The 15104-nt window shown below is 43.7% G+C and overlaps 1 protein-coding gene across 1 annotated transcript in view; it reads left to right on the top strand.

The window, feature by feature from the left end:
* Positions 1-663: 663 nt before the first annotated feature.
* Positions 664-15104, top strand: part of armh3 (armadillo like helical domain containing 3) — a gene marked incomplete at its 3' end in the record, with an annotated part of 72083 nt that continues 57642 nt past the window's right edge. The window contains exons 1-11 of the mRNA XM_080522994.1: positions 664-731; positions 2468-2577; positions 3107-3163; positions 3647-3793; positions 4833-4940; positions 5416-5508; positions 5651-5725; positions 5816-5902; positions 6551-6607; positions 7807-7850; positions 8287-8347. Of these exons, the coding sequence (XP_080379120.1) occupies positions 2476-2577; positions 3107-3163; positions 3647-3793; positions 4833-4940; positions 5416-5508; positions 5651-5725; positions 5816-5902; positions 6551-6607; positions 7807-7850; positions 8287-8347 (831 nt within the window). The 5' untranslated portion in view covers positions 664-731; positions 2468-2475. The remainder of the gene's footprint in view (positions 732-2467; positions 2578-3106; positions 3164-3646; positions 3794-4832; positions 4941-5415; positions 5509-5650; positions 5726-5815; positions 5903-6550; positions 6608-7806; positions 7851-8286; positions 8348-15104) is intronic.

The raw sequence follows: 15104 nt of genomic DNA, 5'->3' as shown, positions 1-15104 counted from the left end.
CCATGTTGTCTATCACCACTGAATCTGTCCTGCACTAAGACCATGTTGACTATCACCACTGAATCTGTCCTGCACTAAGACCATGTTGTCTATCACCACTGAATCTGTCCTGCACTAAGACCATGTTGTCTATCACCACTGAATCTGTCCTGCACTAAGACCATGTTGTCTATCACCTGTACTGAATCTGTCCTGCACTAAGACCATGTTGACTATCACCACTGAATCTGTCCTGCACTAAGACCATGTTGACTATCACCACTGAATCTGTCCTGCACTAAGACCATGTTGTCTATCACCACTGAATCTGTCCTGCACTAAGACCATGTTGTCTATCACCTGTACTGAATCTGTCCTGCACTAAGACCATGTTGTCTATCACCTGTACTGAATCTGTCCTGCACTAAGACCATGTTGACTATCACCACTGAATCTGTCCTGCACTAAGACCATGTTGTCTATCACCACTGAATCTGTCCTGCACTAAGACCATGTTGTCTATCACCACGGAATCTGTCCTGCACTAAGACCATGTTGTCTATCACCACTGAATCTGTCCTGCACTAAGACCATGTTGTCTATCACCACGGAATCTGTCCTGCACTAAGACCATGTTGCCTCAGATCCACACCGGACAGCGGGCTAGCTAGCTAGCACTAAGAAGCTGAACTGGTTGGAACGTTAGCCACATTTCTCTGAACGGCATGAGTTCATGAAAATAACAAATTGAGGTGAGAAAAGGTTGACCATATGTTCCTCTGTGGAACTCCTGTAGGTATCCTAGTTAACATTAACACACATAAAATGTTGTAAAAGAAATCGTATGTTATCTAGCTAGCAAATAAACAGGGTACATGAAGAATGTAGCGTCTGCTGCAGCTAGAAACACCATGCTATCTTAACTAACCAGACTAGAACAGTTCAGACATTCCTCTAGTTAACCTTCTTTGAGTATCATTTATTTGACAATACCGTTAAATAGTTAGTCAACATGCCTACATGTCATACACGACAAAGTCGAACAGATGTCTTTGCAATTCCCCACTTGTTTGCTAGCTATGTAAATGCTACTCCTAGCCAAGCCTTGTTGTTAGCATCAGCTGTAGCAGTCAGTGTAGCCTCAACCACAGGACTGTGGAAACCATCAGATATGCATTGATTGTGATATTATTGCATCGTCTGCACTGTTCCTAATTCATGTTGATGATGTCAATGAGATAACTACCTCCTCAGAACCATGCTAGCCTAGTTAGAACTAGATAACTACCTCTTACCCTGTTAGCCTAGGTAGAACTAGATAACCAAGGCTTAGCTTGCAAAGTTATCTAGCTGATAGGCATCGCAATGCTTGTTATAGTCAAGTCTACATGAAATACCCTCTGTTGTTATAGTCAACTCTACATGAAATACCCTCTGTTGTTATAGTCAACTCTACATGAAATACCCTCTGTTGTTATAGTCAACTCTACATGAAATAACCTCTGTTGTTTAAGTCAACTCTACATGAAATAACCTCTGTTGTTATAGTCAACTCTACATGAAATAACCTCTGTTGTTATAGTCAACTCTACATGAAATACCCTCTGTTGTTATAGTCAACTCTACATGAAATACCTTCTGTTGTTTAAGTCAACTCTACATGAAATACCCTCTGTTGTTTAAGTTAAGTTTACATGAAATACCCTCTGTTGCGCAAAGGTTTGCCAGGATACACTGATATGGATGTGATTGTGATGATCGTATCGTAGCGTTTCTAGCAAGTATTCGTCTGTCCATGTTATCGATGCAGTGAAGGGTGAAGGAAAACTAGCCTACATTGTTGACAGTTAGCTGGTTAAATAATGTTATCATACAATCATTGGTTTACCTCCTGATTTATTCTGCCTTACATTGAGCCGGTTTCACAGACAAGGCTTGAGCCAAGTCCAGCGTAAAATCACACTTGCAATGGAAACTCTAGTGCCAGTTGACCAGTGTCAGTAAGCTAGCTACTAGCGGTGATATCATTCTGTTAGCTGGCTGAACACAGCATTCATGTCCAGGCTAGCATCATGTGCACCTCCTAAATCGAGGTCAGGACGGTTAGTGTGTCCTGGCATGAAAACAGGCCACCAATACTGGTGTGTGTGTACGTGTGCGTTTGGAAGCCACTGTTCATAATGTTCTGTATGTTTGCTGAAGGTGTCTTCCTTCCTCTAGCGGGACGACTGCCAATGGCCCCCGGGCCTGAGCATAGATGACTGTTTCCCTGCTATGACTGGTGGAGAGATGATTCACTGACTTAGTAAATGTATTTGTTGTAAGTCGCTTTGGATAAAGGCGTCTGCTAAATGCCCCCCCCCAATTTTGTTGTTGTTGTTGTTTGTGTTCTGTGTTTACAAGCCACTGTTCATATTGTCTATAGGTTGACTGAAGGTGTGTGTGTGTGTGTGTGTGTGTGTGTGTGTGTCCATCCATCCATCCTCAGACCCCGACATGTCTCAGGTGGAGAAGAAGGCAGGGCTGCTGAGGAGAACCTCCTCCTCTAAGAAGCCCCTGAAGGAGAAGGTGGTGCTGATGTATGACCAGGTCTTTGCGGTAAGAGAAATCAAAAGGAGGAAAGGAGTAGTGTAAACTTTGGAAGGTTGGGATCGACGGGTAGGGATATAGGGCATCCAAATAGGGTTGGGAGAAATAAGGAGAGGGAAGAGTAATAACAATAGAGAAAGTGTGGGAGGACATGGGATGGCGAAATGACGGCCCTTTCTCAATTGTTAGGAAACTCGATTCCTCTGTCCTCCACTCGCCTCCTTCTCAAAAACCGTTGGATGAGAGTGTCGAATGGCAGGAACCTAGATCTTCTCCTCCAGTGTGTTTTGAGTAGGGGGGTGATCGGAGGACAAAGGAAAGGATTCAAGGAATCAAGTTTTTTACCAATTGCGGAAGCATGTCCCATCTGGTCACCCTTCTCCTGAAGTGTGCACTCGCTCACTTCCTCACACGGATTAACCGCTTCAATCCCTTTTCGGGAGATTCCATGTCCACACTCATAGAGAGCTAGGGACAAGACTCTACACTGACAGACGTTGAGGTGATGTTATGGATGTCTCTCCCCCCCCCCCCTCAGAAAGAGGACCCGGCCAAGGACAACTCTCGTTTCTGGGACGAGCTGTTCCTCATGAAGGTAAGAGAGCCACAGCTGTTAGAGCACGGCACATTGGACCAAAATGTCTCTGAAACCTGGTAGCATGTTCGCATCTCAGTCGAAGTTCATTGGGTTCGTTTAGGACACTGACTTAATTTCATAAAAATGTTTTGTGTGTGAACTTGCTGATAGTTCAAGTTGAATCTAGTGTTTTGTCCTGGTAGAAGTTTTCAGTAACAAATGAATAACGAGGAAGCTGATATAGAGACTAGAGTTGGCTAACCTAGTAAACACTAATCAAATGGAAGTTAATCGGAAAAGAAAAAACAAATGACATTGATGTCACACTTCAGCCCTTTTGTTTACGTTACAGGTATACATTCTCCAGCGTAGCTAGTGGAACTTTCTTCCCTCTGATTTGCAGTCGCAGACGCAAAAGTGTGCATAAGATATTTTTTCCTCCGGGTGCGTCACCCAACGGTATTTTTGTCTCACGTCTCCTCGTGTGTCCTGCTCCAACAGGTGAACCTGGAGTACCTGGAGGCCAAGCTGGAGTCTCTGGACGGGGACGAGGTGATGAGGATCCAGGACAACATCAACAGCCTGTTCCACCACTGTGTGCAGGCCCTGAGGGAGGAGCACCAGATCAAGGTGGTCAATGCCCTGCAGGTGAGGGCCCCTCTACGACTCCACACTATAATAATAATAATAATAATAATTATTATAATAATAATAATAATAATACATTAGACTTATATAGTGCTTTTCTAGACACTCAAAGACGCTTTACAAACTGAAAAGATTGAGTAGTAATAATAAAAAGAAACAAGAAATAAATAGAGAAAGAAAGTATAGGGGTCTAATTAAGGTAGTGCTGGGGACACATGGGAAGGGGAGGGGGAGAGGGTTAACTGGTGAAGGCGAGCTTGAAGAGGTGGGTTTTGAGGGCCTGTTTAAATGTTGGGAGGGTGTTGGCCTGTCTGATGTGGTTGGGGAGGGCGTCCCTTGGGGAGGGCGTTCCAGAGGGACGCCCTATCACCCCAGGTCCGGAGCTTGGTCCTGGTGGTCTTGAGGGTGGTTTGGTCGTCAGACCTGAGGCAACGGGAGGGGGTGTGGAGGGGGACGAGGTCGGCATGGTAGGAGGGGGCCAGGTTGTTGATGGCTTTGTAAGTAGTAGTGAGTAGGATTTTGAATTGGATCCTGTATTTGACTGGGAGCCGGTGTAGGTTTTGGAGGACAGGGGTGATGTGGTCACGGCGGTGAGTGGAGGTGAGCAGACGGGCGCTGGCGCTGGCCACACTAGCGCTGGCCATCGATTGGACAGAGCCCTCCATATTAAAGCCACGTTCCTCTGTACTTACAGCTCATAGTTGTCCAGCGCCAGGATTCCCCAGGCAGGTCTGACCAGCATTGGTCGTCTGTTTGAGATGTTCTTCATTTCTGTCCGAATCGCTAGGTTTCCATAACAACACTAATAGGACTCAGAAGCAACATTGTCCTGATATATCATTGGTTTGAGTGGTTGGGGGTTTGTTTTAGATATTCTTACAGGATCAAAGGACTTCAACGGGCAGAACGAGTTGACGAAATACGTAAAGAAGTGCGATAGTTTAATCGAAATAATCCACTTTACCTCATTGTTGTCAAATGTTCTCTCAATTCTCCCCCCCCCCCCTACATTCACCCTCCCCCTCTCCTCTCTTCTCAGACCCTGTGTGCGTTGTTCCGAGGCGTCCATCAGAAGAACAAGTCAGCCTCTGGCTTTGACATCATCAACATGCTGATGGGCTTCGACAAGGCCGAACTCAGGATGAAGGTGTGGGTGTGGGGGTGGGGGTGGGGGTGGGTATAAGTGTGGGGGTGGGGGTGGGGGTGGGGGTGTGCGTGTGTGTGTGTGTGTGGGGGGGGGGGTGGCGGGGGGGGGGGGGTATTTGTGTACATATTGGTTTCACCATTCCGAATTTACAACACTTTTTATGCATAGTCCCCCTATTTGTTCAGTATTTGGTCGACAGTCCTTTGCATGCAGAACGTTACAGGGGGACTATGTATAAAAAGTATTGTCATCTCCGAATGCTGAAACCAATATGTACTATCCTCAAGTTAAAGCTGAGAATCTCTAAGTTAATACCATAGTCATTGTTTGATTTCAAATCCGAACTTTTGGAGTATAGAGCCAAAGGAAGGCCATGGAGGCTACATTGGAGGATACATTAAGACGGAGGAACAGTTGAGAAAGGGTTGTATGTACTGTATGTACTGTATGTACTGTATGTACCTCTCTCTTCCAGGACCTCATGGAGAGTTTGGACAGTCTGCTCTGTGGAGACGGCTCAGAGAGCCTGAAGAGCCTGTGTCTGAAGCTGCTACTCTGTCTGGTGACGGTGAGACCACACTCTCTCTCTCTCTCTCTCTCTCTCTCTCTCTCTCTCTCTCTCTCTCTCTCTCTCTCTCTCTCTCTCTCTCTCTCTCTCTCCCTCTCTCCCTCATTTGCATCAAGGGCACTAATCAATAAATGTGTTTTAGGTAACGGACAACATCAGTCAAAACACCATTCTGGAGTATGTCATGATCAACAGCATTTTTGAGGCCATTTTACAGGTGAGTGTGTGGGTGCGTGCACATTGAATTGCAATAGATAGTTATTTGAAGGTGAGGTGCTAAGGTTATTGCTATCTGTCTCTCCTGCAGATCCTGTCGGATGTGTCCAGTAGAGGGCAGCATGGTTACGATGCTGTGGTTCTCCTCGCGCTCCTGGTCAACTACAGGAAATATGAGGTTTGCGTGTGTGAGAGAGAGAAAGGGCAACTACAGGGCATTCCAAGTGCATCCTAATAGTCTAAAGTATCCTCCTGACTTTTAATCTTACGGAGCCCCCCTGGCAGCGAGAGTTTTAACCAAAACAAGCAGAAGAGCTCATATAACTCCTATTTTAGAGACTCTACACTGGCTTCCTGTTAAGTTCAGAATAGATTTCAAGATCCTTCTGCTTGTTTATAAAGCTCTCACTTGCACAGCACCAGAATACCTGAAAGACCTTTTTCTAGCATATCAGCCCAATAGAGCTCTCAGGTCTTCTGATGCTGGTTTTCTCTGTGTACCACATGTACAAAAGAAGAGATTTGGTGAGGCTGCATTCTCATTTTATGCACCCAGATTGTGGAATGCACTGGCAGTTTACATTAGGGATGCAACCTCAGCATGTTCAAGTCAAGACTAAAAACCCATCTTTTAATATTGCCTTTAAATTACTAAATAATTAAATGATGATTATATAATGATTAAAGCACTTTGAGCTGCAATGTTTGCAGGAAAAGTGCTATACAAATAAAGGTTATTATTATTATTATTATTATTATTCAGAAGAGGGCTGTGGTCGTTGATTACGTGTTCTAACTCCTGACTTTCTTTACCTTTGATGGACAGTCTGTGAATCCATATATCGTGAAGCTGTCAATTGTGGACGATGAGCCAACCCTTGATGTGAGTGACTATTTGTTCAATCATTTACTTGTATTTGTCGGTGTGTTTAAAACGTCTTTCTCTCACTATCAGGTCCACCCCTAACGGTGCAGTTATGGCTATGTGTTTTTTCTGCACGGTCAGCACTCTATGCTCAAGATGTTACCACAAATCGAGGACAACACGTTCACATTTTAGGAGCACACTTAGTGGTGGATTCCTATGATGTTTGATTGCGCCGATTGCTGGTGACAGGTTGTTTAAACGACTGTACAATGAAGACGTTTCAGTATTCATGTTATTGTGTTCAATAAAGGCCGAGCCTTGTCCTGACCTCACGCATTGAGACCCCAGGCCTATGCATTAATGACCATACGTTTACCCTTTTTCTTAAAGTAATTTAGATTAGACGCAAAACACAAGACATTCACGGGTGTAACAGACGGACAGCCCACGTTACAGGTCTGCTGGCCCCTCGCCCCCCTCCCTCGTGAACCAGCTATCTGGGAGACTCGCAAAACAAGGTGGCTGCACTCAATTGACCCCTGAATTCGGGGCGGTTCGAGCCCCGGCTGGGCCACATGTCGGAGTGTCTGTGGGCAAGACACTGAACCCCAAATTGCTCCCAGTGAGCGGGGCCGGCGCCTTGCATGGTAGCTTGGCCACCATTGGTGTGTGAATGTGTGTGTGAACGGGTGAACGAGAGGCCGTTGTAAAGCGCTTTGGATAAAGGCACTATATAAGTGCAGTCCGTTTACCATTTAATTGTATTCACTTCCAAATGCTTGGAATGACACGTACGTCTTCATAGCATCGTATTCACCAGTATCACCGTAGCCGTACCAGGATATGGTAGTATAAAGCTATTTTCTTGTTTTTCTGTGTAGGAGGCAGGCTAATTTACATGACGCGCCAACTAGTGGTCTTAGTGTGTAAGTAGCAGCTTCCCATTATAAAGACTATGTTTCATTTGACCCCAGAGGCGTCGCTAAGAGTAGGTGAAATGTGTTCTAGTGTTAAGAGCAGTCAAAGTAGCTACACGAGCAAGACTTTAGATTTGGAGTGTAAAGTGCTCCTCAATTATGTGTTCAATTTAAGCAAAAACCTTGCACTGTGGAGCCAGGCACCTATATTTGTATTAATAACTAATACTATATATGGGTTTGCAGTTATTTTCGAAAACTTCCTATCTTGAAAACTTTTTTTAAATTCTTTTCCAGGGAATGGGTTTGGTTGTCGGCCAAGCTCTGACAGAATATAACAGGTAAGATCTCAAGGCAACCTGAAATGTCCAGCTGTCATACGTTCGTATAATGGTTGTTAGATCTACTGAAGACTTGAGAGCCTGTCAGAGGTTTTGTTCCTGTTCTATTTTTGCTCTGAGTAACATTTTTACTGCAGTTTTATATCTTTGACAGCTTGCTGCTTTTGAGTGTATATCTGTCTTTGAGGAGGGAGGTTTTTGAATTGATATTCCGGGTTGAAACAGAGGGGCTGTCTTGTCTGCTTGCTTAAGAAGAAACATGAATGTGACTGAGATGACAGGCTACACGTTCCTAGAGTGTGGAAGTGTGGAACGATTTCTTTGAGTTTGCGATGAACTCGAAAGGCTCTCTCTCCCATTATTGTTCCTTCCTTCTCTCTCTCTCTCCCTCTCCTTACTTTTGCTTTCTTTCACCCTTCTCTCCTCCTCTCTCCAGGCAGTATAAAGACAAAGAGGAAGAGAACCAAGGAGGGTTCTTCTCCACCCTCACCAGCATGGTAAGAAACCGCATCTGATACAGCTGAACAGCACACTAGCAACTGGCCAGGTTTCATCATGAGCACTGGGTTGTACCAGCTGACTGACTGTAGGGTTGTACCAGCTGACTGTAGGGTTGTACCAGCTGACTGTAGGGTTGTACCAGCTGACTGTAGGGTTGTACCAGCTGACTGACTGTAGGGTTGTACCAGCTGACTGTAGGGTTGTACCAGCTGACTGTAGGGTTGTACCAGCTGACTGTAGGGTTGTACCAGCTGACTGACTGTAGGGTTGTACCAGCTGACTGACTGTAGGGTTGTACCAGCTGACTGTAGGGTTGTACCAGCTGACTGTAGGGTTGTACCAGCTGACTGTAGGGTTGTACCAGCTGACTGTATGGTTGTACCAGCTGACTGACTGTAGGGTTGTACCAGCTGACTGTAGGGTTGTACCAGCTGACTGACTGTATGGTTGTACCAGCTGACTGACTGTAGGGTTGTACCAGCTGACTGTAGGGTTGTACCAGCTGACTGACTGTATGGTTGTACCAGCTGACTGACTGTAGGGTTGTACCAGCTGACTGTAGGGTTGTACCAGCTGACTGACTGTATGGTTGTACCAGCTGACTGACTGTAGGGTTGTACCAGCTGACTGACTGTAGGGTTGTACCAGCTGACTGACTGTATGTAGGGGTGTAACGGATCACCTAACTCACGGATCGGATCGTGTCACGGTTTTTGAGTCACGGATCGGATCATTTTTCGGATCAACACAAAACATTTTTGTTTTTATAAAAACTGCTTTTTCCTTGAATTCTGTAAAAACACCACTTTTACTATGTGACAAAAACCAACAACATTCAAGATGTCAAAACTGGTAATACATATATATATATATATATATATACATACATATATATATAATATGAATGAATGAATGAATGGTCTTTATTGTCATTGCTATAGTACAGGTACCAAACAACGAAATTTAGGAGGGGTGGCTTCACTGGTGTTAGGAAAGAAAAAAAAAAAAAAAACGAAAAAAACGAAAAAAAAAATAAAAAAATAAAAGGCAATTGATCCGCGGTACACATGCGTTCCGAACCGTGGAGGGCGATCCGAACGGATCACGGAATTTCCGTGATCCGTTACACCCCTAACTGTATGGTTGTACCAGCTGATTGACTGGAGGGTTGTACCAGCTGACTGACTGTATGGTTGTACCAGCTGACTGACTGTATGGTTGTACCAGCTGACTGACTGTAGGGTTGTACCAGCTGACTGACTGTAGGGTTGTACCAGCTGACTGTATGGTTGTACCAGCTGACTGACTGTAGGGTTGTACCAGCTGACTGTATGGTTGTACCAGCTGACTGACTGTAGGGTTGTACCAGCTGACTGTATGGTTGTACCAGCTGACTGTAGGGTTGTACCAGCTGACTGTATGGTTGTACCAGCTGATTGACTGGAGGGTTGTACCAGCTGACTGTATGGTTGTACCAGCTGACTGTAGGGTTGTACCAGCTGACTGTATGGTTGTACCAGCTGACTGTATGGTTGTACCAGCTGACTGACTGTATGGTTGTACCAGCTGACTGTAGGGTTGTACCAGCTGATTGACTGGAGGGTTGTACCAGCTGACTGTATGGTTGTACCAGCTGCCTGTAGGGTTGTACCAGCTGACTGTATGGTTGTACCAGCTGCCTGTAGGGTTGTACCAGCTGACTGTATGGTTGTACCAGCTGACTGACTGTAGGGTTGTACCAGCTGACTGACTGTAGGGTTGTACCAGCTGACTGACTGTATGTAGGGGTGTAACGGATCACCTAACTCACGGATCGGATCGTGTCACGGTTTTTGAGTCACGGATCGGATCATTTTTCGGATCAACACAAAACATTTTTGTTTTTATAAAAACTGCTTTTTCCTTGAATTCTGTAAAAACACCACTTTTACTATGTGACAAAAACCAACAACATTCAAGATGTCAAAACTGGTAATATATATATATATATATATATATATATACATACATATATATATAATATGAATGAATGAATGAATGGTCTTTATTGTCATTGCTATAGTACAGGTACCAAACAACGAAATTTAGGAGGGGTGGCTTCACTGGTGTTAGGAAAGAAAAAAAAGAAAAAAAAGAAAAAAACGAGAAAAAAAAAAAAAAAAAAAAGGCAATTGATCCGCGGTACACATGCGTTCCGAACCGTGGAGGGCGATCCGAACGGATCACGGAATTTCCGTGATCCGTTACACCCCTAACTGTATGGTTGTACCAGCTGATTGACTGGAGGGTTGTACCAGCTGACTGTAGGGTTGTACCAGCTGACTGTAGGGTTGTACCAGCTGACTGTAGGGTTGTACCAGCTGACTGACTGTAGGGTTGTACCAGCTGACTGTAGGGTTGTACCAGCTGACTGTAGGGTTGTACCAGCTGACTGACTGTAGGGTTGTACCAGCTGACTGTAGGGTTGTACCAGCTGACTGTAGGGTTGTACCAGCTGACTGTAGGGTTGTACCAGCTAGGGCTGTTACGATTATTCGACGTCGTCGACGTCATCGACTACGTCAATACGTCGGTTAGCGTAATATGCGTCGGTTAGTCGTAAATAAACAAAATGGCGTTTATTATTTTTATTTTTTATTTTTATTTTTTAAAAACCTTTATTTTACCAGGCGAGACAATTAAGTGTATGAGTGAAAAATGGATAGCTACTAGCTAATGTTACACAAGCAATGTAGCTCACCACAGTTCGTATGTCTTGTCTTCTGGTGTTAGTAACGTTAGCTATGTAGCTGGCTAGCTACGGTAGCCTATTGTCATTGTGGTGCGAGCACCTACTGTACGTTATCTAGCTCGTAGCTCGCATGCTACGTTAGCATCAATTTAGCTAATCATAACATAGCAGCGAGAGTAACGTTAGCTAGCTATGTGTTGTGGTGATGGACAGACTTCTAAATGGCCATGTTGGCATTCAAGTTGGCTAAACATAGCAGTGAGGTGGAGACAAATACGTTTTTGTTTTGTTTTTTCTTTACAGTACAAAAATTATCGTTAGACTTATCGATAAATTAGTCGTTAGACTAATCGAATAATCGATAAAATAATCGCTAGATTAATCGTTAGAAAAATAGTCGTTTGGGACAGCACTAGTACCAGCTGACTGACTGTAGGGTTGTACCAGCTGACTGCCTGTAGGGTTGTACCAGCTGACTGACTGTAGGGTTGTACCAGCTGACTGCCTGTAGGGTTGTACCAGCTGCCTGTAGGGTTGTACCAGCTGACTGACTGTAGGGTTGTACCAGCTGACTGACTGTAGGGTTGTATCAGCTAACTTCACAGTTAAGTTATCGTAATAATGATCAGATTCCCAGTAAACTGGAATACCATAGGTATTAACAAAATATAACATAAATGTGCCCAATGCCACATAAAACAAAACAAAACAAATGCAGACTGGCCAGTTTACAGCACAGTCAATAAGAATCAGATTCTGCTTCAATATCAGCAAAATACAGGGCACTGCATCTCACATCTCTCATAGGGGGTAGTGTTGGTCTAGTGCAGGGGTCCCCAAACTACGGCCCGCGGGCCGAACACGGCCCACCCCCACACTTGGACCGGCCCTTTGAACAACGTGTAATTTCTAACTGCAATTGCGGCATTGCACCGACGTGGTGGCGGGGGCGCTGTTTCGCAAATAAGTTAGCTTTCGTGTTTGCTAGCGAAATAGCTGATAGTTGATGTTGACTGCTCAAGGAGAATACATATTTGAAAGTACAGAATGCCTGAGAGCCTTATATTGCATTATATTACATTACATTTTGAATGGTCATCTGGTGCCTGAATATTGTGTTTTCCTTTACATAAATAATGACATTTCCACCATAAATTGATGCAGAAAGGGCACAAATTGCATCTAAATTCACCAGAATGCAAGAAATTAAGTGTTTGATGCTCATTTAAGGACCCCCAGACAGCCCTGCTTCATGGGTCCCCCCGTGTATGATGAGGGTCCTCCCTCAAGTATCAGACTGTAAAACTGATTATATTTCATTGACATATCACTATAGGTATAAATTCCATCCAAATTCAACTGTTTAGACTTTGTTTGCATCCACCAGTGCTCTCCTGCGCGCAATTGCTTTGCGCAACCGCCTCCATTCCACTCCGTTCCATATTATTTTATGTTAGAGACTAGAGATGCTCCGATCAGGGTTTTTGGTGCCGATCACTGGAATCAGTGATCTGCCGATCCGATATCACCGATCACCGATCACAGCGTCGAAAATGGCAATTGAAGCATTCTATTTATTGTGTAGCATTATTTATGTTTTTAATTATTCTTAACACCATTGACATTGTATATTAAGTAGGGCTGCCACAAACGATTATTTTCATAGTCGACTAGTCACCGATTATTTTAACGATTAGTCGACTAATCGGATCATAAATTACAGCTTATCGCACAATTACTCAATCGCTCTTATTTAGCTATCATCTTCTAAATCAGCTTCTAAATTTAGCTTGAAGTTGTTAGTTGTTGTTGTAGGCATGTGCTAACTAAAAATAAAGACAATTAAAATGATTGTTCACTCAAAAATAGATATTTTAATGAACTTTGCAGATTTATTTCTGGCATCACTTGCATGTAATGTAATGTAAAGAGTAGTAGAGGGTGCAAACTGCTGAGTAAAATGAGGTAGGCTAGGCACTAGGCAACCAAAAGAATACAAAAACAAAAATAAATACTTTAAATAAATAAAAGTTTTGCTTTGCTTCACTCATCTCATAGTAGAACGCGCCTTCTTAGCACTGTAACGTTAAGACAACATTTTTAGCTATTTGATAAGTATCGCTTTGATGACAACGTAAAATAATGTAAGAAGGCTTTTAACGTAACGTTATCGTTATCGTAGCTAGTTAGCTTACCGAGACGAGCCATCGTCTTCCTCGTCATCTGCCACAACGTGCTTCCTTTTTAGATGCTCGCGCATCATAGACGTGCTGCCATGATAAGCGAGTTCAGCTTTGCAAATTTTACATTTTACATTCTTTTTTTCAACGTTGTGGTTGAAATGCTCCCACACTTTAGACGTACGAGGACGGGAAGACATTTCTCTGTTTGTTTTTCCGGGGAAGTCACGTGTGCCCCGGATGACCGACACTGCGCATGTACATCAAAGACACTGGGAGACGCTAGCCAGTGGCAGCTTCAGGGAAGAAAAACGAATGCTTATTGAATGAAATGAATGGTCTTTATTGTCATTGATATAGTACAGGTACCAAACAACGAAATTTGGGAGGGGGGGGCTCCCCTGGTACTAGGCAAAAAAAAAAAAAAAACGCTTATTTCAGCTCCAAAAAAACATGCGATTACCAAATATGTCGGCGACGATTTTGGTAGTCGACGTCGTTGTGACTAGTCGACTAATCGTGGCAGCCTTAATATTAAGTATTTAAATGAAATTAGGAGATGAGAAAGTATCATGAATTGACGACCATCTGTTTTATTGAATTCACAACCACCTGTAGCTAGGGATGCTCCGATTTATCGGCCACCGATTTAAATCGGCCGATTTCACTCCAAATGACTCGATCGGTGATCGGCAAAAATGGCCGATCGCAAAAACCGATTTTTTTTTTTTTTTTCCTGGGGAAGACAGATAACTGAACAGAAAACATAGGAGGACGTAACAGTATGTAAACCATGAAGGCCACGTTTATGATGTCTTTTATACAGCCATATCGACTGACTTGGGCTTCAGGCCCTAACTGGGTGATAGGCCAGACTTTTACTATGCCATAAAAATGGGTCTGCGTTTGCTTGGTGCCTAATGGATCAAAACTTTTGTCTAAAAAGCAAAAAATATGTAGGCTATCCAGTCAGTAGGCCTACAGTTATGTATTTTCAAAAAAATCGGTATCGGTATCGGTTGATCTTGAGGAAAAAAATCGGTGATCGCTATCGGCCCCAAAAATCCAGATCGGAGCATCCCTACCTGTAGCTTACTTCAGGAAAAACAAATAAAATGTGAAAATAAAAATCATAATAACTAAAATGTACACTGTCACATCAAATGTGCAACATTCCACTCGAATGAGAGGAAGTAGGGGCTCTTAGAGAACTTGGAGCTTATACTGTAGCTTTCCTGAGGAACAATAAACATACCCAAACTAAACTGCAACATAAACAGGCTATAGCCAAATATAAAATACTGTTTCAAGTCAGTCAGTTTCAAGTCATATTTAGGAGGAGATAAGACAGCAAGTCAGCAATAATCAATAAAACAAAAAAACAAAACATTGCACCTAAGGAGATTTCAGACTCAAACCTTGCTTCTGATTAAGCAGAATCACTGGCAGATTAGCCTTGAGAAATACAAGCATCTCAGCGTTTTTGGCACTCAGCCTGTTCCTCTTATCATCTAAAATATGTCCTGCTGCTGAAAAGTCGCTCGCTATCTACACTTGTGCAAGGTGCACAGAGGAAGACCTAAAACTCACGCGCTAATAGTTGTTGCTATTGGCCAAGTGACTTCCTGCTCGCGGGGTCACATGACGTCGCGGAACACTACCTACACTACGCTCGTGAAGTCGCGCTGGAACTCTGACCAGCACTCGTGGAACGCCTCTCGTCCAATCAAAGCACTCGGTCCCTTTATGACGTCGAGCCCAGTGTGCGCTTTGAGCGAATCGACGAACGCAGCAAATGCCGTATGATATTCGTGGTATTGAAAGACCTTGCGTGCGTTCCTC

This window comes from Nansenia antarctica (assembly GCF_963989245.1).
Source record: "Nansenia antarctica genome assembly, chromosome: 2".
Taxonomy (NCBI): Eukaryota; Metazoa; Chordata; class Actinopteri; order Argentiniformes; family Microstomatidae; genus Nansenia; species Nansenia antarctica.
Note: the sequence above shows the minus strand (reverse complement) of the source record. Positions and strands in the feature narration are given on the sequence as shown.